Consider the following 26,135-nt stretch of genomic DNA (forward strand, 5'->3'; position numbering starts at 1 on the left):
GCTCTGGAATTCTAAAGCTTCCTTTGTGAGCTCAAGCTAAGGAGTCCTATGAAGTGTTTTAAAAAATAAAATCAGCATGATCTCCCTTGTTCCTCTTTCTCCGCAGTAACACACCAATATGAAATACTGCACCTGCTGGTGTAAAAAACTTTTGGGGCTCATCTCCCTTCTATCCTGGACAGCCTGCATGTTTATTCGATCTGATCTGTTTAGAAGTGGACATTAGCCACCTGCAGCTCACTAGCTCGTTCCCTGAAGATAAAGCTGTGCCATTCTTGTAACAGATCCTATTAACACCCGGTTACAATCCCATTGTGTTTCCCTGGGTGATGTAGGGATTGCTCCTAAGAGTTAGGTTAACTAGGCCGACAGCCCCCTCCAAGCTTGACCCCGGACATTAAAATGTCAATCTCTATCAAGACATGGCACCGAGGTCTCCATACAATTTCTCTAGACGTGCAAACAGTTGTGCAAGTGCTCCATCAGCATGCTGGATGAGGGTTGACTACAGGCCACAGACAGTGTGAGGTTTCCTCAAGCTGCTTCTCTCTGAACTACTTCAGAAGGGCCAGAGTCTCAAAATCAATTTCTATTTCAGTTCTGTCACCAGCATACATTGTAGGCCTAAGTAAATGAGGTTGTACGAATACCAAGAGAGAAAGTACTGTGGTTTTCTGCTTTGAAGACTTTTCTAAAGTTTAACTTAAATTCTAGGAGAGATGTCACAGTCTAGGAAACATTATTTAAAAAATCAATTACTGGTCACTTTAAGGCAACTGTGACATCACAGTAGTCAATTGGAAATACACGTACTTCAGAGACAAGCCTTAGTTTAAACAGTGCCTGGAACCTTTGGTTATATAGGCAACAAAAAGCCAAACAACTTGACGGGTTACTACCTGTAGTGGGTTTTATAATAATGACAAAATGAATTGGAAACAATCTCGGTCTCTTACAACAGGGCATGGTCAAGTTAACAATGGCATAGCTACTCTACTGGGTACTAGGAGACATTATGAATGATAGCTGTGAACCAATGTAGAAAGTTCTTGAGAATGCTGATCAGAAGAAAAATAAGATAGAATATGTGTTACGCCATGATAGAGCTATGGAAAAAAACAGGTACTAGAAAAGAAGACTAGAAGAAAATGACTGTTTTATTTAGGTAATGGAATCATGGACCATTCTCCCATTTTCTAAGATTGCCAGGTGGTTATATTATTTTTAATATTATAATTAAATAGCTCAGCATTTAAATTCAACTGTCCATGGAAACATTGATATTTGGATCCATACTGTGCGAAACATCGGGTGGTTTTTTTTTTTTTTTACTTTGCTGGTTAAAGCAATTTTCTCATTTTTGGCAGCCAAGTCATACAAAAATATGTGTTAAATCTCAACGAATCTTCCACAGGCAACATGCTGGGCTCCTGGCACTTGGAAGGGGATAGAAATGTGGCAAGGACCCACGTGAGTGCATGCGCTACAGATTACATACTCTCTAAAGCCAGGCAGATGGAATAGTGACACTGGGATGGTGGGTCCAACCCCTACCACGGCCTGATAGGATGTAAGCTGTGCATTCCTTGCCACACAAACTTTCTAAGGAGTGAAAAAGCACTTGCTTGTTAGGAATTATGGTTGTCCCACCCAACTTGCTGATGAGGCACAGAAAGGACCAGCATGTCCTTCTTATGGGGTATGAAAAATTCCGAGTTGCCTTTCCGGGCCAAAAGCCACCATTTCTCCCCTTAAACTATGATGCGCTGGCCACCAACTGACAAAGACAAAGACGAGGAGAGTCAGACCCGATTCATGACTCTCTGTCTTACTTTCCATACAGGAGGCAAAACAATTTCATCCCAAAAGGAAACATAGTAATCAACGCATGGCTTCCTTAGGGGAGAAAATCATTCATGCACAGAGACATCAACTTCCAGACTACCTGTGCTTTTAACATATTTGTTTGGGAAGTATTTAACCTCTAAAAATAATTATTTGAAAAGATACCCCTCTTGTCATACTTAACTAGAGGAAACGGAAGAAAAGGAGCACCAACCTGAAATCATGCCAGTTTTCCTTGCAATTTTCAAGAAATGGTCGCACACAGAATAATTAAAACAAGCCAAGTAAAGCTTCATATAGGAAGTGCCTTACTTTAAAAAAGAGGTAAGAATAGTACAAACTTAGGGGGCTTACAGAATGACCAAGTATGGTTGAAAACACAGCCTCTGTAAGTTCACCTGTTAGAACCAGTCTTCCAATTCCAGTCCTCGTCATTGAATTAAAATCTGAGTCACTGAGATTTTGGCCCACAGAAAACTTAAAAGATGTATTCGCAATGCCATAGACCACCATGGACTTAACGCCCCATTTGTTACCTGGTGATGTGCTCTGTACAACTCTGAAGCCAGGCAAGGCATGGAGTTGCTGCCTCACGAAAAAGAAAACTTAGGAAAAACTGGCAATGAAGAAGTTTTTACTTCCTCCAACTACAGCCAAGACATCAACAAAAATCCAAAGTATGAGTAATTTCTATATTTCATGAGCAAAATTCATCTCATCACTCAACACACTAACAGGGCTGTTGGCATGGTGGATAGTCTATGCCAAAGGCCAGCCTCCCTCTGGCCTGCGACCTCCCTTGGGGAGACCCTGGGCATGCACTGAGCTGTTCATGTTGCTGGGAAGTTTCTTCTGCATTTCTTCTCTTCATGATGGGGTGGCAATTGGATTCTCCTCTGCCTTATGGGGGCCCCAAGGCGAGCCCACTGAGGGCCTAGGCTGCTGCCCGACATTTACCCCTCGTGGAGAAGCCAAAGGCAGCCACCACCTCGTCTCAACCGTCAAACTCTTAGCTAAAGTACCACTGACAGCCCCTCCATCTAAACTTCCATCTCCCAAACCAGCAACATAATGGAGGAGCCAATTAAATGATTATTAATTCATGCTATTTTCCGTAAGCCAGAGGTTCTCATCGCCTTGTGTTCCGTAAACCAGCTTGCCACCTACCCCAGAAATTTACAGCAATCTTTCCTCTATCTCCACTGACTGGGGGGAAAAAAATTAACAGAACTCCGTATCAGTGTTTGAGTTGGGATAACTACCCCCAGCACACTAGACTCAGAAGCTTCACTAGATCTGAAAATGGTCATTTCAGCTCATAATTACAATGAAATGAAAGGTACAGCGTGCTCTTTCCATAGCTCTTCTCCTTCAGCTTCTCATGAGCCTCAGACTTTCTCTAGACAACAAAAATGCAACGTTATCACAGACTAATCTGTGCTTCTGGACTTTGTGATCTTTATACTGTCACTGAAAGTGGAGCTGCCCTGGGCATTTGCTTGCAATTCCTTCCCCAGAGGCCAGGCTAGGATTTCATACTCCCATCTCCTATGGAACTACTGCACTTGATCAGTGGCCAGAGATCTGGCTAAATTCTCTTCCTCCCCTAATACAGAGAACACCAGGTCCTCTAAAGGATTTGCTTTGCTGCCAACTTGGTCTTTAAACATGCATGGTCTCATTCTGCCTCCAAGCACTTAAAGATGTCTCAAAGAGGAATCGGAGGCATGCACTGGTTACCCACACCCAGGGGGGTGGTCTCCGTGCCGTGGGCTCCTCTCCCTTCCCTGCTCAGAGGTGTGGGGTACGTCTCAAACTCCAGCGCAGTGGGGCTAAGAACCTTCTATTCAGACACAGTCTCATTCTCTGTAACTGCAAGCTACGCTGCTTGTGTATGTCCCTGGAAAGCATTTTAGAGAAGTACAACCACCTACTCAAAGGTACAAGAATAGGAATAGATGGGGAGAGTAAGACATAGTGGTATCATCAACTTATCAGACATGTCTTTCTGTTTCTATAAAGGGTTTCAGAGAAAATCTGAGTAATAATACTACAGATGGGTGTAACTTGTACTCAGGGAACTGCTAATTATTTTTCTCTTCTAAGTCAGATGTGAACTACATAGGCCAACACTTTGGAAATGCAGAAGATCTAGGTACTGCTGTTGCTATTATTATTATTGCTGCTGTTGTTATTATTTTAATGATTTTCTTTTTGCTTTTTATTTGGAAAGAATTACAGATTCACAGGAGGTTGCATGAACAGTACACAGAGGCCCCATGTCCCCCTCCCTCGTGTTTCCCGTAGCCAGTGTTCTGGCAAAGATTTCTAGGCCTTCAATCACTCTTCTTTGGGACCCTGTCTCTCTGACCAAACTTCTCTCTCACTCCCAGTCCTGCTATCTGAGATGATATCTGCCAAGACTCAGGCTTCGGGCCTCTTCTAGGCACTTCTGCCTTTCGGGAAAGCTCAGCACCTACTGCACCCAGCAGGGGCTCAGGACCTGCCATTCAGTTAAATGAGAAATAGTTCTCGAAACCTCATGCATGTCACGAGATCACAGCCCCAAGGTTCTCAGACTCAAGTGTGAGTCAGAAATCCCTGGGAGGACTTGCTAAAACACAGATAGCAGGCCACACCCCCCAAAATAGGTCTGATTCAGAGATTTTGCATTTCTAGGGAGTTCCTGAGTGATGCTGATGGCTCACGGACCTTACTTTGAGAACCGCCATCAGAGTCGGTACTTGCTGTAATTGGTGGGGACCAGAATTAAATGAGGGGGCCCAGCAGGTGTAGGTGGATCTGCCAGTCCACTTCCAAATGACTGCTGCTGACAAGACACTCTCATCCTCTCTGCTCACGGAAGAAAGCCAGGCCTGCTCTCAAAGCTAGATGTTTCCCCCCTCGGGCCAAAGGTGAAAGACTTAAATATGGCTGTCCCTCAGGGAACCTGCCCGCTCTAAAACAAATGTAGACACAGTTTCAAAGCCAGAAATTCAGAGGAACAACCTCCATATGCTCTGCTGGTAGTATAATCCAAAATCATGACAGACCGCCTTGCGTATGAAGTCTTGTTCTTCCTATGAGTCCTGGAGAACCTCTGTGAAAACGGCAGACACTTGTGGGCTCTTCCCACTTTGCAGAAGGAGGAAGCATCTTTCCAGGCTGCCTTGCCTGGTCTTGGTACCCGTAGGCCTCACCAACCCAAGGTCCCCTTTGCTTCAGCCCTGAGAGGGATGCAGAGGTCCACACTAGCCCCTGCGCGTACAAGCCAGCAATCTGGGAAAGGAGGGTCACGCGTGCTGTGGGGCTTCTGCTTTCCCAGTAAGCAGCCTCAGGGTGGAACGGCGGGCCCTTGCCGACTGCTGGCTACTGCCCTTGCTTTGCATCTTGGGGGAGAAAACAGTGCTAAGCCCCACATCAGAGGCATCAATCTGTTACACTAATTCCTTGCTGAAATACGCATAAGGCTGCTTAACTGTACTGATTTGAGCCCCCAAAAGGCCATTGCACAATTCGGTTTGGAGATACTTTGCTCCCTGTGTATCAGGTTTGAGAAGGAACCACCTTTACAAAACAGGGCCACCAGCTACCCCCTTTTAGACCAACAGTGGCTGTTAGGTTATTTAATAATTTCTAAACATTGGGCTGCCACCATGAGCTTGGCTTGTGTGCCGGGGGCTGGGGACCCCAGGGGTCAAGCCCTGACTCCGCACTTTGAGGTCTTAGTCAGCCTGCCTGCTTCCGGCCTTTTGTCAGTTCCCCCAAAGTATCCTGGCCTCCTGAGCTGTGCAGAGACGCCATCTGCAACCGTGGTCATAGTGTCCTTGGGGACGGAGGGCCACGGTCGGGGGTACGGGAGGGGCTGCACGATCAGTCTGCCCCTTGGCTTAATTACAGGATTGTGAAGACCAGGGATTTGGAGAAAACCAGGGTGGCAGGGACCTCAGAGACCCTTGCACTGACAGAAGAAAAAGTCCAGAGGTGTAAGATGTAGGTCAAAACAAGGGGGTAATGTGGGTCATTCAGAGACTAGGCCAAAGTTAATTAACAGAGGTTCATCCAGTCCCCATCAAATCAAACATTAATTAGGTTAGTTAGGGTCTCTGAGCCCCAACACAGCACAGATTCCCGGAGACTGAATAAAACAATATGCTTCCAGTTTCTTCTCCATTCCAAACCTATCTTCCTAAAATACTTACTAAATTTTGAGAATGAAAGTGAACTTGTGAACATGAACACATAAAATCCAGGTCCAGCATAGTGACAGACACCAAGAGCACTGAACTGAACTTCTCAGCACCCTTTCAAATCAACTTCCCCCATGATCTGCTCAGGGTTGTTTTTTGTCTTTTGGTTTTTTTTTTTTTTTTTGCTAGTTCAGGTTCAGCAGGACAGTGTGAGAATCTGTACTTGGGGAAGAAAGACATCATCACTCAGGCCCCTTTCAAGGGTGGAAAATGCCAACGATTCTCCACTTTCCCACGTGGGTTTAAAGGACCAAGAAGACTGGAAAGGTCTCGTCTTGGTCTTCTGCACAGTACAGAGAGAGGAGGACCCCACACGCATTTGCATCCCTGCTTTCTCCGTACCCACTGGGTCCCACGTGCAGTTGGCTCAGAGCACTCCGACGGGCTGGGGAGGTGGCTCTGGCGCACCTTCAGGGACTCCTCCAGAATGCACGTTTCCCACATGCTGTTTCCCTACAACCGAGGTCCCTTATACAAAGGCCTTGGTCCCCCTTGCTAGGTAACGAAGCGCAGCGGTTTGCAGCGCTGACCACACATTGGTTCCCAACCTGGCTGTGTGACCTTGAGCATTCCAAGTGATACAATGAGCTCGCAGTTTCCTCATCTGTCAGCGGGATCCCAGTGTCTACTCACAGGGTTTCTGTGAGGCTGGCGAGAGATCAGGCATACAAAGCCTACCACGGCGTCCGGCACAGGGCAAAAGCTCAAACACTGCTTGCTATGGTTTCATTTTTAGAAACATCTCTGGGAAATAATACGGGTCCATGAGAGGCCTGGTTTTTAAAGAAGCACAGATACCCTACTTTTGCCGTTTCTACATATTAACATGGAGCAATCCTACTAACCCACAGGTTTGATGTCTAAAAAGCACAAAGTAGAATGACTTGGACTTGAAAATGTTTATAGTCACGGTATTTCACCAAACCAATTGTTAATGAAACACTCAAACAGTATCAAGCACCTCCTAAGTGCTGGAGATGAAAGAAATGAATGGATGCCATGTTGGGGAGAGATGAAGAGGCAGGGCACCGAAGACTTTTAGAGCAGTGGAAATACATAATGTGATATAACGATGGATATATGTCAGTATGCTTTTGTTCAAGCCCACAGCATGTACAACACTAAGAGTGAATCCTAAGATAAACTATGGACTTTGGGTGATTTCTGATGTGTCAACGGTTCATCACTTGTTAAAAAAAAAAAAAAAGGTGCCATTCTGGTGAGTGATGTTGATTATGGGGGCAAGCTATGTATGTATGTGTAGGGGCAGAGGGTATATGGGAAATCTCTGTACCTCCCTGTCAGTTCTATTGTAAACTCAAAACTGCTCTAAAAAGGGAAAGTATTTTTTTTTTTTTAAAGATTTTATTTATTTATTTGAGACAGAGAAAATGAGAGACAGAGAGCATGAGAGGGAGGAGGGTCAGAGGGAGAAGCAGACTCCCTGCCGAGCAGGGAGCCCGAAGCGGGACTCGATCCCGGGACTCCAGGATCATGACCTGAGCCGAAGGCAGTCGCTTAACCAACTGAGCCACTCAGGCGCCCAAAAGGGAAAGTCTTATTAAGCAAACAAACAAAAACGAGTGAATGACACAAAGTTCATATCATAAAAAGCTCACAATCCTGTCTGACAACTAGAGAAACGGGATTTTCAAGTCTCCTCCTCCAATCTTCACATGATAAGAGAAAGCTACCATGTTATGTATTCTTTAGCTTTATGATGTGGGGAATATATCCAGGATCCACAAGGCCAATTGGGGTTTGAGTACAAATCTGGCACCCAGGTGTTCACCATCTATGTGTCGTACTTCTCTAGTCTGCAAAACAGAGAGAGTGTTGGGCCAGGAAGAATGTGAGAGCCTAATGAAAATGCTCAGCTATCCCCTGAAGAAGGCACTATGGTGTTTTTGTTGTTGTTGTTGTTTTTAATCATGATCATGATTCTAATAACAGAGGTGCTTCCCCCATCAACACAAAAGCTCAAACTGAAACAAAGCAAGATTGACATGGCCCCTTTGCATGAGTAATATGCAAATCTGTAAGGTATTTTCTAGAGTGATGAAAAATGATTTTCTCCTTAATCTACATTTCCACTGCCCTTTATCTACACCTTGATGACAATTCTCATCACACTGTACCAGTTATGTGATTACATATGGTGTCCCTTCTAGAAAGTGAGTTCCTTACTTTTTTGCGTATGCCATATCTGCCTTAGATTATCTCCGCTCATTTTGTTACTGCATGTAAAAATATTTGCTCCATTGATGTGGTCCCTTTCTCTCTCTTACAATTTACAATATAAATTCTCAAAGCCAAGACCTCTGAATTACTGGAATTCAGGCGAGTCCAGATATACACCACACCCTATATCTATTTTTGCTTCCCAACATAAAAATAGTTCGAATGGTTTGTTTCCAATTGTGAGGCAGAATTCTGCCTGCAGTCACTTTGAGCAGCCAAGTTATACTGAAAGAGACCTGGAAAAAAAGGAGGGTGGGGAGTGGAGGTGGGGGAGGGGAACGGAGGACTCTGGAAAAGCCCACAGAGCTGCACAATTCCCATCCGTGTGTGAAACGTAAAACCAAAAATGGTTTCCGTTGGCAGGAATGCGAACCACAAAGGAGCCATGTGAGCCAGGCTCCCAGCATTCCCTCACACACACCCTACTGCAAAGACAAATTTACTTTTGGGTAGGCAGAAAAATGGAACCAAATGCCAGAAGGACAGAGACTCAGGCTGAAATGATTTCTGGAGAGGTATGGTGGTGGCGCTGAACAGCCTGGTTTCTAGCCAAAAACAGAGCTGGGTTGGGGATCCACTCAAAGGCGCCCACACCAATCTCTGGGGGCTCCTCCCCTGATGTCCTCATCACACGGAGCTCTGACAACACAGGACCAGGTGAGAGAGCATGTGGCGCTCTGATAGCCCGCCAAGAAAGGCGGCCTGGGACTGTCCGACCCTCATGGAAAAAAAGCCGAAGGGGCCTCTCTGAACTCTCGATGCAGGCTCCTGACCCATGCCATCTCATCTGGTGGGAGACTAGGGGAATCCTGGCAAGTTACCAGCATTCCAACTTTAGAAATTATTATTCCCCAAGATGCTCCCATACAGCTATTCCTCCCCAAATTCTATTTTTTAAGGAATTCCGGAACTGTTTAGTCCAAACCTGCCATTCTACAGATTTTGAAACTGAGGACCGGAGACCTGAGGTTGTGGAGCTCGTCTCGGCGGCAGAACGAGGCCTCGAGCCGGGGGCTTCGGACTCCTAAGCAGGCCAGTGCTTCTCCAGACCCAGAATGCTCCCTCTCCGTGTACAGTCTTTTGTCTTAATGGACTCAATTTGTTGGGAAAAAAAGGGGGTGGGGTATTTTTTCAGCCCCCTTCCATTCTCTGTCACAGATCACACTTCAGGCACTAAGTTCCCCATACAATGGCATCCCTATTTATACAAAGCTGTAAACAACAGGGAGACAAGGGGGACGGCTGGTAATAGATTTCCACCAGGATGTGCCTGACCTGCTTTTTTTCAACCTCAGTAATTAGAGAGGCTGTGGGTCTGTAGGAATTATTCATATGCAGCAAGAGCCGTACACTATACATTTATGTTAAACATGTCAAACCCGATTGAAATCATGCCGGCCAGCACCATATTCCATAAACACACTTTTCCCCTCGCAGTCGCCCAGACCTTGCCGGCCCATTAATACCGCCTTTTAACAGCAATCTTCCATAGATTCAAATCAGGGACACTCCACTGCACTAACTGCCCTGTGTTACGTGAGCATCATGGATTTAAGGAAAAAAAATTAATAAAATAAAATCCCTTCAGGCCATTCCCCTAGAAAAACAACACTCAAACTACAATCCTAACTCGAAATTTTCCAAAAATACAGACACAGACATCAATTAGGGATTTCGGAAGCATTATCATGTTGGTATTTTCAGTTGGGCTATAGGCCCATCGTTGTGTTTTCAAGCACCGACACCCCCTGGTCATCTTGTCTCAAATTAGCTTAACTAGACCCAGTTTAGTGCTCTGTGGCTGGAAACCATGGCGGCTACAGGATTTAAATAACCATCTTGCTATGATTCTTTGCCAAGAGTTCAATTTTTTCCCCTAATTATTGGTGATAAAGCATCACATTAATTGTATATCACTTAATTTATAGCAATTAACGGTGGATTGGATAATCACTGCATTAATTATTGTTCAGTTGCCGACACTGGGGCCTCTTCAATCTAGAACACACACTTTTAAATCCACACTGCTAAAAGAGAACGAGGGATCGTTTTCATGTTTCAAAAGAGAAAACCACAAAGTTGGATGGTGGAAATTGCTGTGCATTAGGAAAGAGACTGAGCCTCAAAGAACCCTCCTGCACCCTCCGTCGGCCCACAAGAGTGCATCACACTCACCCCAAAGAGGTGGGATCGCTGAAGGGTTTATCAAGGGCCGCCACGTGCCATCATGGAGCCCTCAAGAGCCCTCATCATGGAACCCAGGATGTGGTGGCGGGTGTTATCCATCCATGTTTTACAGATGAGATGCCCGAGGCTTCGGGAGGCCAAGGCCATCTGCTGAGTGGCCGCTTCACCAACCTGCTTTCAGACTGAGCAAGACGTGGACCTACTATGAGGTAAACTCATGGTGGACCATCCACCTGGCTGTCATGCTCCTGTCACTGCTGTACCACTTTGGGAGAATGCTACTCTCCACACTCAGAAAGGAGGTGAAAGCGAGATCGGATGACTCTGCCGAAAAATCGCATTCCTGGAGAAGTGGGACGCTGTCCCCGCACGAGCTCGGGCTCCGTCCTAAGCAGCTGGGCCGCTCAACAAATCTGAACCTCGCTGTGTGCCTTTTGGCAACCTGCACGAGCTCAGTCGTCCCGGGCTCAGTTTGCTTCTCTGCACAATGGCAGGGGGCCTGGGGGGCGGGGCGGGGCGGGGCGGGTCACTTACAGCACCTGTCTCACAGAGTGAGGGGTAGGAACCCAATGAAATTTACCCACACGTGGGTAAAGCAGAGCTTCCCAACTCGCTTTCATATCGCGGCACACGTAGAAAACAATGGCAAGTGAGTATAGGCGGATGAAACCGCAAGGACCCCGGCTTCAGCAGCGCCCCCTCCCCTGGCCACCCCCCCGCCCCCCGCCTCCCGGGCCAACTCAAGGGCGGTACAGATCAGTACCTGTGCACCTGTGAGCCATTCCCGGCACGCCTGCTGGGAAGGACAGGTGGGGCGCTGGAACGGTGCCTGGCACCCAGTTAGAGCTCGGGGTAGCCTTCACAGTAACTGGGAAGCTAGCGTAGCCGGGAGGCACCCTTTCAGGGGTAGTGTTGCTCCTTCTGAGTATCTAGAGCTGCGCTGTCCAGATTCAAAGAGCCACATTTCAATTCATTACAGTGAAATACAATTGAAAATGCGATTCCTCAGTGGTACGAGCCACGCTTGAAGGGTTGAAGAGCCACTAAGGCAGGCAGCTACTGTACTGCACGCGGCGGAACCTCTTCATCAGCCCAGGAAGCTCCGTGGGACAGCACTGACCTACAGCAACGCTGTTCTGAGGACTACGGCTCTTCCTGGAAGCCCGGGGGTGTGCTCCGTTCCCAGAGTGACAGTTTCCACTGTCAGCTCATGGAACCTGGGATCAGTGGAACTCTGCCCAGTGCCCTGCACGTGGGAGCGACCCAGCCCCGGGCCCTGGGCTGGGATGCTGCTGGGATTCAAAGCACCATCTTGCCTGCCCCGCAGTCAAAGACCTGACACCTCCACAAAAGCAGCCCAAAGACGGTGGCCAACGGACACCGAAATGGACACCAGGAGTTCCCTTCCAACATAAAAATAAATGACTAAAAATTTTTAGTAAAGATTATCCATTCCTGCACAAACCCCAAGCTACATAATCAATAGCCGAGAAAATGCCAATTATCCAGGCTCATTTGAAATATTATTAATCCGCACCGTGAGCGGCCACTAATCAACGGTACAAATTGTGAAATCACTATTTATTTATTTGCTGGGAGGAAGCGCTCCCCATCACATTTAATCAGATAGGAACAGCTCAATTTAGGGCATAAATGGAGCAAACGCAGATTTTTTTTTTTAATATAAAATAGTAAGGATCCCAAAGAAAGCTGCGAAGAGGTTGCTGCCACCTGTATCGATTCCAAGATCAAATCGGCTCAAGTGCCTTAATAAAGCCTGTCATTACACACTCAGACAACATAGACGAAATTATGCTTCGGGTCAAAAGAGGATCATTTGCAGGAGTCAGCAAAGAATTTCCCCTTCTCTCTTCACCACTATCCGACTAAGGGGCACCTCTGAGTTACTCGTCCACGGTCGCTCTCTCTCTCCTCTGTCTTCTGAAGATAAAGTACAGCCTGCTGCCTGAACGAACGAACGAATGAACAAACGAATGAGAATGCGGGGCTTTATGAAAGACGCTCATTTTTACGGCGCTCCTGGCTGCCTGGCACAGGAGGAATTTCGCAAATGGCAGTCACGTCGTGTCACTGACTCAGTGTCCTTAGCGCGCAGAATGCAGGCACCGCCCACACAGACCGTCGACACGATCCAGTAAGTTCTTACGTGCTGTCCTTCCTCCGCTTCTCAAAATTCCTCAAAGCCACAAGCTGTCTGGAGACAGTTTCACGTTCACAGGAAAGGACCCGAAGAGAAACTGCTACTAGTTTCCCTCATCTTATTTAACCAAATTATTACAACAACAACAAAAACCTTCCTAAGGTAGAGCTTCCTACATGCCAGGCACTTTCTAGGATTCCCATATTCAAATAATCCTCACGGCAATCCTCTGAAAGTAGGTACTACTTTTAATCCCCATCTCGGGCGAGAAACGGAGGCACAGAAAGGTGAAGCCACAGTTTCACAAACTGTGAAAACGAAGGACAGATGGCCTGGAAGGTTACTCGGCCTTCCGACGGTGTGCGTGAGATCCTCTCCCCCAGGTCACCCCTGTCTGCAAAGTCTGTGTCCAGCTCGCCCTGACAGTACAACAGAAAGCCGGATCTCGGTCGGCGACCCTCCCCGGTGCAGAGGGCCTCTGAGGAGAGACGTCTGTGCCCTACCTCCTGGCCCGCCCTTGCAACCCTTCCCAGGGTGCTCGGCCCCATCCCTCAGTGTCTCTGGCCACCACAGTCCCAAAGGGGACAGTTTGGTTCACTCAACTGCGGTGACACCCTGTGTCCGTGTCCCAGGAAACACTGAACAGGGCCTACTCCGCCCCAGCCCTCCTGAAATTTGGAAGCTGTTAAGCTGCCTCTCGAATTTCTCTTTTACAGACCGAATAGCCCCAATTTCTTCAGCCTCTTTTCAGAGGCAATATTTCTCAGCCTTCAGTGATTTTCACTGCTCTCTCCTGGCCTCTTGCCAAGATTCTGTATCTTGTGTAAACAGTGAAGGCCAACACTGAACATGATTTAAGAACAGTCGTGCCTGGAAAAGTAACAAAGGCCCAACCAATACAGACTCCAGAAGGTAAATATTTTCTCGAAAAAACACAAAGTATTACAATATTAATAATGGAAGGCAGTAAGAATTAGGTTGACCAAGTAAAATAATTTCTGTTGCTTGTCATATCATTTCCTTTAATAACTGTGGTGGTTTCTGGGAGACTTATCTGTCCTGAGAAGTCTTCTCAGAAACAACTTTGTTCCTCTCCTCCACAAGGCCTAAACTTTTCCTCTCCGGCTCAGCTCTTCTTTCCTCCAATACAGTGATCCTATCATCACAAGAGATGCCTGTTGCCCTTCTCACAACACCAAGTTTTCCAGAAATAGCACTTCCTTCCCTGACTTCTGCTTCTGCTGATTTCGGTAACACGTCCTTCTGCCTGGCCTCACTGCCTGCCCCACTTTGGGTGCACTTCAGGGTGTGGGCGCTCACCCTGGAGGCAAGGTAGGAGACACAACGTGTGGAACAAAGCCCCCCCCCCCCCCTTCCCTGCTGACGGCTTGGAGATTCAGGGGTGACCCCAGTCAAGGTGTACAGGGCAAACCCTTCCACTGGGTCTGGGGGGAAGGGGCCTAGATGACTGGACCTTCAAAGGAGAAAGACTCACATCAAGGGCAATGCACGCCAGGGAGGAGCCACGGAAGAAAGGTGACCTCACCAACACAGAAGCCCCTGGCATAGAGCCAGACACCTGGATGCTCAATAAACAAGCTGGGCGGGGGGCCATTTAGGAAACGCTTTCAAAATTCTTTAACATAACCTAAGAGAAGGAGAATGAAGCAGATCACTCAAAAAAGCAAAACCCATATCCTTCTCCCGCTGTACAGAACCGACAGCTTTTCTGGGGAGATGAAGGATGCATCTGCTCCCTGACTTGGCCTCACGCTTCCAGGGGAGAAATGTCGGGACCTCGGGGGCCACACACACACACTACCTGTCCACTTGCTCTGGTCCTTCTCGCCTCCACTCTCCTGGTCTTTAGCAAGCTCCTCTGAATCAGCAGCCGCGTCACTGGGCCCTTCAACATCTTCAATGGCTTCTTCTGAAAGAGAAGAAAAACGAAATGTCAAGGATCAAAAGTGGACAGAAGATGAAGGACTCTTGGCTCCTACTCCAAAGAATTACAGAGCACAACACAGAGATGCCAGTGACTGTCCCTCGTGTCTCCCCCGTGGCCCCCAAAAGGCTGACTACTTCGGCTGCGCCGAGGTCTAGGTAAGCAGCGGGGCCTTCCCGTCCCCACTCACTGGTAGGAGACTGACTCGTTTTTAGACTTGTGGATGTTAGGTATTTCCAGATGGATTCTGAATGCCTCATTTGAGCTTTTAATACTGGAAAGCCAGTCCTGTTGAAGAAATAACTCCATCTAAATTCCTGAAGTTGCATGCAAGTCTTATGCACTTGAAAATGCAAGAAAGGAGCCACATGTCGGCTCTTGCCTAGCCCCAACCCCAGCGCATCCTGGATTTGAACCAGACCAGACCCTGTCACTGACCCTTCAGAGGTCTTGCGGTGCGGATGCATGTGCCAGACCGTGGCGGGAAGTGTTGTTGGTTTTCTGTTTGTTTGGTTTTTAACAGTCACTCAAAGTTTCAAGGATCACAGAATATCAGTGATAGGATTTCATTAATGTGAAGAGTTCTAGAAAACAAACATCTGTACAAACAACATCTGTAGGCCTGCCAGGCATCAGTGGCGAGAAGCTAGATTTGTAGAGAAAAGGAAAAAAATGTGCAAGAGAATCATGTGTTTTCCTTTTGCAGTCAGTCCATTCTTTATCCATCACTGGTTTAAAACTAGCCATGGAAATTCTCTCCAGCTCAACATATAATGCTTTGGGTGAAGACAGAAGAATGGTCATTTCCAACATGAGGCTACTCCTGCGATAAAACTCCACCTGCCCAAGTGGAAAGGAAGAGGCTAAGTTACCCTATCGGTGCTGAGGGAAAGGAGGCGAGACATTTCTCTTCTGCTCTCCTGGCCCTCTGGATCATTATCCAAAGCACTCATTAAGGATGGGTTAAATGAATGAATAAGGCAGGCTAACTGAGGTGGGTTAATGATGACCTTATTCGCAGACCTTGAAGAGCACACCTTCCTGGGACGAGAAGCTGGCTGCACACATCCATCACCTGGGGCTGGAACCAGCCCGGATGCACGGGGACCAGGTATTGGATTCGGGGCTCTGACCAATGTCACCCTAGGTCTCTGGACCCGCTACCCTACCTTTCAATGTTTCAAGGTGTTACCCTCCCCAACCCTGCAGAAAATAGCTTCTAAATTTCATCACACAAAAGTAAAAGGAGTTCAGAATAAAATGACCTCAGAGGGTTTACAAAACACTTGAGGAAGAAAGTATCTACTTAGAGTCAGATTTTCCTAATTCTTCCCGAAAAGACAATGGAAGTCCAAAGACTGGAAAACTAAACTTGGGGTCGGGGAACATTCTTCATTCCCTCCAACAGGGGATTTATGAGGCAGTCATGGGGAACACAGATGAAATAAGAGCATGCTTATTTTCACCCCCAAATAAAAGGGAAGGAAGGAACCCCACATCTAATTTCTGTATCTCCCTTTTGTCTCACTGCACGGTAAAGTTAACAGCAAGTCTCCCCATACCCATCCTCAGTTCTGAGAAAAATCAGGCAACCATGGTTTGAGGTCAATCTGATATACGGCGCCATATGAACACCCTACATCACTGAGTAGAGAAAAAATGTTATATACAAATGTTAGTCAAGAATAACATGCGCGTTACACGGTATGATGTATGCACAGTCTTCATTATGTCCAGGCAGGATGTTCAATGCACATTTTTTACACTTTTGATAAAAATGTTCAACACTGTAATTATAAAACTCATCTTTGAATGGTGATACCAGAATTCAGTCAATCAATATTCAATGGGGCCTACCCGAAGGAGCGAGGGCCCTTAAAATATAATCATTTGCCCCCATACATGCTGTGGCACAAACTCCCTGTAGTGGTGTAGGTATTAATCAAACCTGGTTATGCAGAGATGGCTGAATGGCTCCACCTCTCTCTCTCTCTCTCACGCACACACAGGCACCTTAGATGGAGAGAGTCTAACACCTACAAAACAGACGAGACCCTGCTGTGAACAGTGTCTGAGGTGCTGCCCTGAAGAGGAGGGAAAGGACTGACCCACCGGGAGGCCAACCCCAAGGCCAGCTCTGCTCTCCTCTACGTCACGTGGGCTGCAGCCATGGGCGCAGAGTTGAGAACTCACAGTTACTCTGGCACTGACCCCAGTTCTCGGAGCCTTTCCAAACGAATCTTATTCAGAAGATACAGAGTGTGAAGAATAAGCACATCGTGGATTCGACGAGCAAGGAAAACCGCACAAGTGCTTTGTGAATATTCCTGGAGCCCTCATTCCCTCCCTGCCCTACAAGCAGAAAAGTGAAGGCAGCTGAGGAGTTCCAAAGAGAGGACGGAGGACAGAGGTGAATTCAGGAACTTGTGTTTCTCTCCCCCCTCCCCCTTTTCTTCTTTATTTTTAAGATTTAAATATCAAATCCTCTTCTTTTTCAGTTCCCAGGCTTAAAGTTATCATTTGTCACTCACTCACTAAAAGGCTGTTATATGCTTGGTGGGAGAAGGAATGATCAGGAAACTCCTGGACCGCTTCCTTCACAAGGGGATCAGAGTCCTCACCCCCATCTAAAAACCGGGTCCCGATCAGCCGGGCAGGCACTTCCCTGCAGTTCCACCTACGACCTACAGGTGTCGCCCTCTGCATGGCGAGGCCTGGAAGGGCAGCGCGCTGCGGAAGCACTGTCTGGGCCTCCCAACCTGAGCATGTGGAAATAATACACGTCTTCAAGTGAACTGTCTGGTCCTGGGGAAATAAAATAGGACATTCATAAGCAGTTACACCATCTGTCTTTATACCATCATCATCAACAGCAAGAGGAAAAATAGCTCTTTAAAATGGATGAAAGCCCAGGCTGACAGTAACCAGAAAACTGTGAGCTCTGAATACCAATAAAGGTAGAGAAATGATGAAAAAACAGAGATACAAACTATGAATTTGTCTGGACGGCTCAGGCCCACAGTGCTTTGCGGGCGGCCCATGTTTAATGGGCCTCCAAAGCCTAAAGAAACCCCCACTCACTAAGACCCAGGCTGCGGGCCCCCAAGGAAGGGTCTGGTGTCCCCCTGCATAGGAACCACGATGTGGGGACCTGGGGAGCAACGGCATCCACACACTCTGAGCTCCTGGGGCTGGTTATCTAGCCCTTGTTCCCCTTAGGGATGTATATTTGACACCCACGTGCCGACTGAGCAAGGACTGGGGGAGGGCAGTTTCCCCCAGATCACAGATTGCATTTTCCACCCGTGAAGTCAGTGGCAACTGGCCGGGGTCATTACGGAAGTCGATTTTTTCTCCCCTCTAAATAATATCAGCTCCTGACAGATGGTGGGAACCAGTGAAGACTTGATGGACTGATGATCCGGTTTTATCTGGAAAATCCTGTCTTTCCCTCAGCTGACGAAGTCGTTTCCCTTCCCTAAGACACATAGCAGTCGCTGTGCCACTTTGAAGACTGAAATGGACAAATCAAAACCATCTTTTCCCCAGGAGTTTAGTACTATTTCAGAACCAAGCAGAACACACCAGGCATGTTTTCTCAAGGGCAAAGCCCGGGCCTGGGTGAGGAGGTCGTCTCAGCTCCCTATGTCCTGCCTGTTCCTGGCGGGGGGCAGCAGGCCCAGCACAAGCCAGGTAAGAATGTCTGCTTTTTAGAAGACTCCAGAGAAGCTGCAACAACCTCTACAGCAGAAGCTGACTTTGACGGGTACACCCCAAGGGGGCCCTCAAACGAGGACACCCATCCTATTTGAATGTATTTTCACGTTAAAGGTCTAGGGAACCAGAAGCAAATCTTGAATGACTGTGAGGTCTTCCTGGTATCCCTTCTGCCTTCAACCTCCACATAAAACAGCGGCCGCAGGTCTTTAAAAAAAATCGATTTCCATCCCTGCCTCCTTTTCACAACTGCTTCTCCCAGACAGCGCTTACTAGCACTCAGGCCAAACCCAGCCTGCTCACGCCTGTCTCCTGGCTGAGCGCACGGCCCTCAGGTGTAAGAATTTCAAAGGGAAGGGTTCCTGGGGTACCTTAGGTTTTTGAGGTGATGATACCGCGGCTGCAGAAAATTTCCCTTCAGTCGGGGTGGTTTTGCTCACCACAAACGCAAACTGTTTTCTGAACATACCTTACACTTAGCATGTTGGTGAAGGTGACTGCATGATTCCCCCACGTGTGGTGCCATCTGCTCCCGAAGGAGGTGTGCGTGCCAACCGGCAGCCCCGTGGTGATGTGCAACCATTTCATGAACAGCCTGGAAACTGGTGTGTGAGAGGAGCCCCGGGCAGAAGCGAGAACGGAGGTGGCGTCATGGTCAAGTCGGCGCTCACCGCCACCGCACGCATCCCCCCAATACGTTACCCAAGAAAACGTGCCGGGTGGGGTGCCGGAAACACAATCCTGCTCACCCCGTTCCTGGGGTTCCTGGGGCCGAGGGCCACGCCCACTGGGTATCCTTCACAAACTGCTCTCAGACTCGAAGGAAGGGGAGTCAGTCAATGACCGAGACGAGGCCCTCCGTTCCCAACTCTTAATAGGAGGACGGAGATCAATTCAAACCTTCCCCCAAGCCCAACAAAGCCCCTGGAGTGCCTCGATGTGACAGAAATTTGGAAATTCTCCTAAGAATCAGGGTGTCTGTACCCAAGGCTCTCGGGCGATCATGTTACTTAAATAATACAATGATCCGGGATCCCTGAAGGACGAAATTGTTCTTTCCTTTTTCTGTGGGGTGAGCCATATTTGGGGGGGAATAAAGTGCGTTCGCCTGTCGGCAGGCTCAAGAGCTGAGAAACATTAGCTGTCATGAACCACAATCAAATCGGGTTTGAAATATTTAGCAGTGGCTTGGAAAATGCGGTGGTGCAGCTCTGACAGGCGAGATGTGCACAGACACCCACTTTCCATTATAATGGAAATATCAGGCCTGTTCTGAATATGTATAACCCAGAAAAATGTATTGATTTTTCATTCGGCATTAAAAAAAATGAAATAGCCTGCAGCTGTCAAAAGCCTTTTGTTAAAAGCTCATCTTTCCTGGAATGAGGTTTACCAGAAACAAGTTTTAATTGTATATAGGACCTCTTCTTTGAAAACAAAATAACCAGTCAGCCTACTTTGAAGATAGGGTTAAAGCTTTTCCGTTCTCCATTTTCAACCTAATTAACCAAGGACAACCACAGAAGCAAGTGAGAAAGGGCTGCAACGTAAGGACCATCAGGAGTACCACGGAAGGTGGCGGCCACTTACGCTGGGGTGTCTTGGTAGGTAGTGGGTGGGACTCCAAGACTGTGTCCTATCCTCTTCTTCCTGTAAGTCCTGTGCAGGTGCTGCACTCTGTGGCTACAGACTTTGTTGAGGACACTGTGGCCCATCTGCCGTCCTTCTGAAACGTTGGTTGGCACAACGGGAAAACAAGGGCAGAACACTCCAGCGTGCCCAATCCTGTTGGCCTTTGGTTATCCACAGGAAACCTCTCATGGCTGAGCCTCTTCTACAGAATCTGCATGCTTTATTTTTGCAAATACAGGTCAAATCAAATCCCACCATATAAAAGATGACTCTTAAGGTCTAGACCGCTTGCTTCTAATAAGATCTAGTGTGTTAAAATTCTGCTATACCAGAAACTTGTAACAGGATATGATCGACGATGCTGACAGCCAGATAACCCTGTTGCTCCCAGCTCTTCAACCCGAGTCTTGTCTTCCCTCTCCAAGCCAGGGAGGAAGAGGTAAATGGTGGCGATGCTTGTGACTATGCCATTCCCCATCCCTGACGTTTTGGCAAGTCTGATTTCACTGAATGATGACCACGGGTCTGGCCAGTGGCGGACTCTCCATGTGCCCTGGCCTTCTTCCTAACTGCACAGTAACCTCCAGATCCAGGATGTGATAATCCATTCTACAACATCCCCAAACACGTTTTCTCAAACATTTACTCCAGGGTTTTATTCCAATGGTGTCTCTTGCCAGCCCTGGCCATGTGGCTGGAGACTACGTGAGACACAGCTTCGAGCAGTTAGGTTTTCTGGTCAACAATACCGCAGTCCCAGAAATTTTCCCTTAGATGAAGGTGGTTTGGCTTACCACAAATGCATAGCGTTCTCTTAAGACACCTTATACTTAGCATCTTGGTGAAGGTGACTGCATGTTTTCATGCCAACACACGGAATGGGAAACTTAAAATCTCCCTTGAAAGTTCCTTGTGGGGAATCACCTGAATGTTACTTTCAACTTCAGGCAAAACGGGTCCATTCTACTTTCTACATCTTAACAGGGTAGAGATTAAGTGAGGGAAATGCCAAATCACAAGACGAACGGTCCAGGAATCCAAACTGACGCCGGCCAGGGGAACATTTTGAAATACAACTATCCCAGTGTACACAGGAAACCTTAAAGGGGCAAAGGATGAGGGGGTGGGGTGTGTGTGTGAGGAGCGTGAAGCAGGAACGAGCTCCAAGGCTGCAAGCCTGCAGCACTCATTCAATTCATCAGAAGTGTAATATTCTCCCACCTTCTCAGGATAAGACACCATTTCTTTCCCAACAGACATGAGGACAGACAGAGACGACAGGCAAGCCGGCCCCCTGCACTCCTGCTAGCCCAGGTCTTTCCGAAGTCCCTCTCTTGCGCGGGATCTACGGGACAGAGCACGGGGGAGGCAGAGGGAGGCCTCCCCTCCAGGTGGCCCCGGTCTTCCGTCCTGTCCATTTTCTCACCAACCTAAGCTCCAGGCGAGCGAGCTGGGCCAGGCTGGGCCAGCCAGCCACGGCCCCCTCTCTACCAGCTGGGGAAAGCTGTCCAGGGGGTGGGCGGGTCGGGCCCGGTGCCGCGGCAGGGAATTTTCCCACCCTGGTCACTTCTCAAAAAATAATGTGGCCAAGGTGCTAACCAGTTGTTTTAAACAACACTGCCTTGTCGAAGGTGATGTTTCTACATGTGGATTTCAGTCCTCCGAGGGAAAAGGGGACAGGGAGCAGGAGAGGAAGTGAGGGACGCGCTTGGCTGGAGACACACTTCCTTCCTCCAGGGATGAGCTCTCGTGCGCTCGGATCCTTTAAGGGATCATTTCACCACAAGACATCTTCTGACCACGAGGTGTTCATTTACCAAATACACCTGGGGCCACAGTGCCTGGAGTTTCTGGACAGAGCCTGAAAGGCGGTGGAGGCCTGCCAGCCCTCGGAGGGGGCCTTCGGGAAAAGCTCTGCAGGAAAACGCAGCGCTGAAGGACCTTGGCCTCCTCGCTGCCTCCACCCTGACCTCGTTTCCCGGCCCCCACCCCGGCGACCCTGCCTTTTGGCACCAGGCTTCAAGAATCAACACGCCAAGGGCAACTCCGGGTATTATTAAAATGAATAATTGGAGAATAGAGACCATTTATGCTTTTGTATATTTGAAGATCGTGCCACTGTTTATAGAAACAAGAAAAATGGGGATCGTGTGGCAGGAGGGAGCCTGGGAAGGCCGGGCGTGCGGCAGCCTGCGTGCGCAGCCCCTGCTGGGTGAAGCCAGGTCGGCCTCGACAAGAACACAAGCCTGCGGGGGGCGTCTCTCCCTTTGCTCTCTACTTATCGTCACCTCTGCCTTGCGCATCAACGGGAGGGAGCATCTTACGGGTTCAAAGTGGCCGCGGCCTGTGGAGGTCTCCCGGAGAAAACATCCGCTCCCGGGGCTGCCCTCCCGAGCGGACAACACGGAGCGCCCGAGCGCCCGCTGCAAACCGCTCTTGTTGTGCGGGGAGGGACGGGCCCTGCCATCTTCCGTCTCCTGGGCAAGGCCGCTTGGTCCATCTCAACAGTCTGCTAAAATTACGGGGGTGGGTGGGGGTCAGGGGAGGAGAGAAAGGGAGGAACCGCCTAGAGCCAGGATTGCAACAAGTTCCATTTATCTGTGTTCTTAGCAAAAGCACCTGGGTTGCCCCCTGCAGAAATGCAGAAAGGATGAAAGCAAATGTGCAGTGACAAAGCACAGGAACTAAATATGTCCGCTGACTCGCCTGGTGGCTGTTCACACGAAGAGTTGGTGCGCGCACTCGCTCGCTCTCTTTAAATAACCGAAAGATGTGAGTTCCAGTGTGTCAGACACAAACCCAACCCTGAGACGGTGTCGGAATCCACACCGAACAGGAAACCCAGCTCTGTCCCGGAACCCCGAAGGAGCCTGAATCCAGCAGGGATTAGCTCCCTCGGATTTCCACAGAGCCCCGACCGCCGCTTTGCTCTCACACATGAAATGTAAAAAGGCAAATTCCCCGAGCATGTTTGTAGCGGAGCGTGATGTGATTGTGTTGTCATTTATGGGAAATAATCGCAGACCCATCTCTCCCCGTCCCCCCCCCCCCATTTTCCAGTCCAAATAACCATGAAAAATTACACTTCAATGTCAGGGCGACGACAAAGGAGGCGCGCTCTCTGGGAGCTCAGCGGATTTGCAGGGGTTTTTCCTTTCTTTGGACAAAAACTACCTTCAATTGTACTTCATTTAAAACGTGATCTAACAAATGCATTTTGACAAGTTCCTTTCTCTTTTGCTCCTTTCTTTCAAACAGTATTTTGCACAGTTTAACCTCACACCAAACTGGAATGTTCTGGAAAGAAGAGGCATGCAAAATAGAAGGCCCCTGAAACCAAAAAGGGTGTTTTATTTCCCCCTCTGGTAAAAACAAAGTAGTGGAGGAAAATAATGGTTCTAACTCAGTGTGCTGCCAAGAACGCACGGAGGAGGGGACAGAGTAAGTCACAAGAGTCTTAACAACAGAGTGTCTGACGGGCAAAGGTGAGAAAAGCCAAGGTTAGTAGAAAGACAGCCTTGATGGAGGAAGAAGGGGCCTCATATGTTTGCTCAGTACGACAGAGCATTTCGTGGATTTGGAGGCACCATCTAAGGTGTCTGGGAGTATGGTCAGAATTGGGGGATCATGCCCACATGGGATGAGGAAGAGAAGCCTCTTTGAGGGGGTCCCATCTCCCTCCGAGTCCTGCTCCTCTACAGAAAAGGACATCTTTCGCCCAAACAGATCTGCCTGAAAGCTTTTTAACATTCCAGGTGTGAGGCCTAAGCAGTCGCTACAAGCATCTGTCTTTCAGTAACACTCTGCTTGAAATAAACACCGCCCAGCTTCCATGTTTGGAGGGGAGAAGACAGGACAGATAAACACACATGAGTGATAGAAAGAGTGTAAATAAAAAAAAAATTACAGTTTCCATTAAAAAGACTGGTATCATCCTTCTGCGTTGAAACTGACTTGCGTGTGAGGGAGAAAGCTTACGCTTCTTGCAAAAAAAAAAAAAAAAAAAAAGACCCTATTTATTTTTAATTGGAAAATGTTGGAAACACATGGGTGAAGAGAGTCGAGCAAAGCCTGTAAGTGTACTTAGGCATCTATGTACAAATGAAGGTGTATGGGAAACGAACAGGATGTACCAGAAGTGATATTAGATGGCGGTGATTAGAACCTAATGGGTCTAAGTGAGACCTTGCGGGATGGCTCTTGTAACAGGACAGTCCGCCGCTGATGGATGCAATCTATACAGGAATGACAGCATGGAACGGAAGGTGGAGGGGAGGCCGTACAGACCCAAGGCCTTTACAACACTGGGAGACAGGAGGTGACATCGCCCAAGGGAATGGTGGACTGTGTGGGGCGAAGATGTGCAAAAAAAAAAAAAAAAAAAGCAAACTGAAAGAGAAACAGGTGAGCATTTTGTGGCTGGCCATCAAAACAAACAGCACCCAACCCAGAAAAATAAAGCCGTAGACTCCAGAAGTCTAAGTCACAGGCTAGAACAAACGAGGGGCTGGAATTCCCAGCCTGTGTGTGGCCTCAGTCTTACGCCCACAGTGTCCGAAGAGTCTGGAGACTGTTAAGAAGTCAGCCTTGTCCCTGGGAAGCACCGGGTGCATGCAGAAATAGGCATCCACTCCCACTGGTGGACAGCAGCGTCACGGCCTGTTCACGAGCTGCATTTTGCATGATCAGCAGCCACTGGTAAAACAAGCTGATTCATAAAAATAAAGCACAAACAAAGGCCGACACTTTCCAAGCCTAACCCAGGAAAAAGACATCAGGCCAACTTCGGGCAACACCGCACCCACAAAAGCACCGGCTAAGCCTGTTCTCCTTCGTCCAGACCCGCGCATGCACGCAGATGCACGCGGACCCCCGCAGACCTAACGGCACCGGGAACCGCAGAAGCCCGCGCCAGACATACACGTGAACCCTGGCGACGGCCCGGAATGGAGGCTGACACCTCCGCACGCGCAGGCCTGTCTTCAGGCACCTACCGCACGCTCACTGCCCGGTGCAAGCAGAGAAGAGCCCGCCTCTGCCAGAAGCGTTTACGGTCACACCGGAGACATTTAAGGATGCGCCTACACGGGGAAAGCAAAAACCTGGGCCGTTCTCCAAAACCATCGAGTCCCCCAGCACACGTCAGCCTGAAAAACCAGGCGGCGGCAGCAGTGGCATGTTTCAGCTGACATTTCCTAGGAAATTGCAAAGAAAGCGAGGCAGGAAGCTGAGGGACTGAGAAAATCCAAAGGTTTATGTTCCAGAGCTTTCCTGCTCCACGTGAGGAAAAGCAGACGGGGCTGCTAAGTTGTTGTCATTTTTAACACGCACCTTGTACAGCTCTTCTGTGCCCAAAAGGAGAGATAAAATTCTTGGATCTTCTTCCTCCCTTTGAGAAACTTCCAAAGTTATGCCAGTGGTCGAATACAAAGCCTCTAGATCTAAAAAAATTGGATCCCGTTCAATGAAATGTTCTTTTTCTGGGGTTTGACAGAAGACCACCACCATCAGCACGCCTGCCCTTTCACGATGATTTCAGCTGAAGGGGCCCGTCACCAAATCTCCCAGAGCTGCTAACGATACTTAGGCTCAGCCTCAGGACTGGGTGTGCCTACTGGGCCTTTCCTCCCGTGAGAGGCTAGCCTGTGCCCTAAGGACAGGCTAGAATCCCCGGAAAGGGAATGCAGTCCATCACACGTCCCCAAAGTGACACCATAATGCATCTTAAGGCACAAAAACAGTCATAATCATCAAGGCAACAACTCAATAGAAGAACCTAAATTCTAGACTCTTACCCATACTCTCTCATGGTGGGAACATTTGACAACACATGAAACCAAAGGGAAAGAAAATGGTGTCAAGACACGAGAAGGTCACTGAGGATCTGGGCAGAAAGTGTAAATTCGGCGACCAAGAGTTGGACAGTCAGGAATAAGGGATCTGTGACAACTGACAGCACACGGTCCTACTTCACAGAAGTAATTGTGGGGGCGCCTGGGTGGCTCAGTCGTTAAGCGTCTGCCTTTGGCTCAGGTCGTAGTCCCAGGGTCCTGGGATCGAGCCCCTCATCAGGCTCCCTGCTCGGCGGGAAGCCTGCTTCTCCCTCTCCCACTCCCACTCCCCCTGCTTGTGTTCCCTCTCTTGCTATGTCCCTACC

The 26,135-nt window shown here is 48.3% G+C and overlaps 1 protein-coding gene across 1 annotated transcript in view; it reads right to left on the reverse strand.

Moving 5' to 3' along the window:
• ZFHX3 (zinc finger homeobox 3) overlaps positions 1-26,135 on the reverse strand; it is a 704,611-nt gene that overhangs the window by 31,272 nt on the left and 647,204 nt on the right. The window contains exon 9 of the mRNA XM_035024866.1: positions 14,507-14,614. Within this exon, the coding sequence (XP_034880757.1) occupies positions 14,507-14,614 (108 nt within the window). The remainder of the gene's footprint in view (positions 1-14,506; positions 14,615-26,135) is intronic.

This window comes from Mirounga leonina, unplaced genomic scaffold, assembly GCF_011800145.1.
Source record: "Mirounga leonina isolate KUSES-001 unplaced genomic scaffold, KU_Mleo_1.0 Mir_180, whole genome shotgun sequence".
Classification (NCBI taxonomy): Eukaryota; Metazoa; Chordata; class Mammalia; order Carnivora; family Phocidae; genus Mirounga; species Mirounga leonina.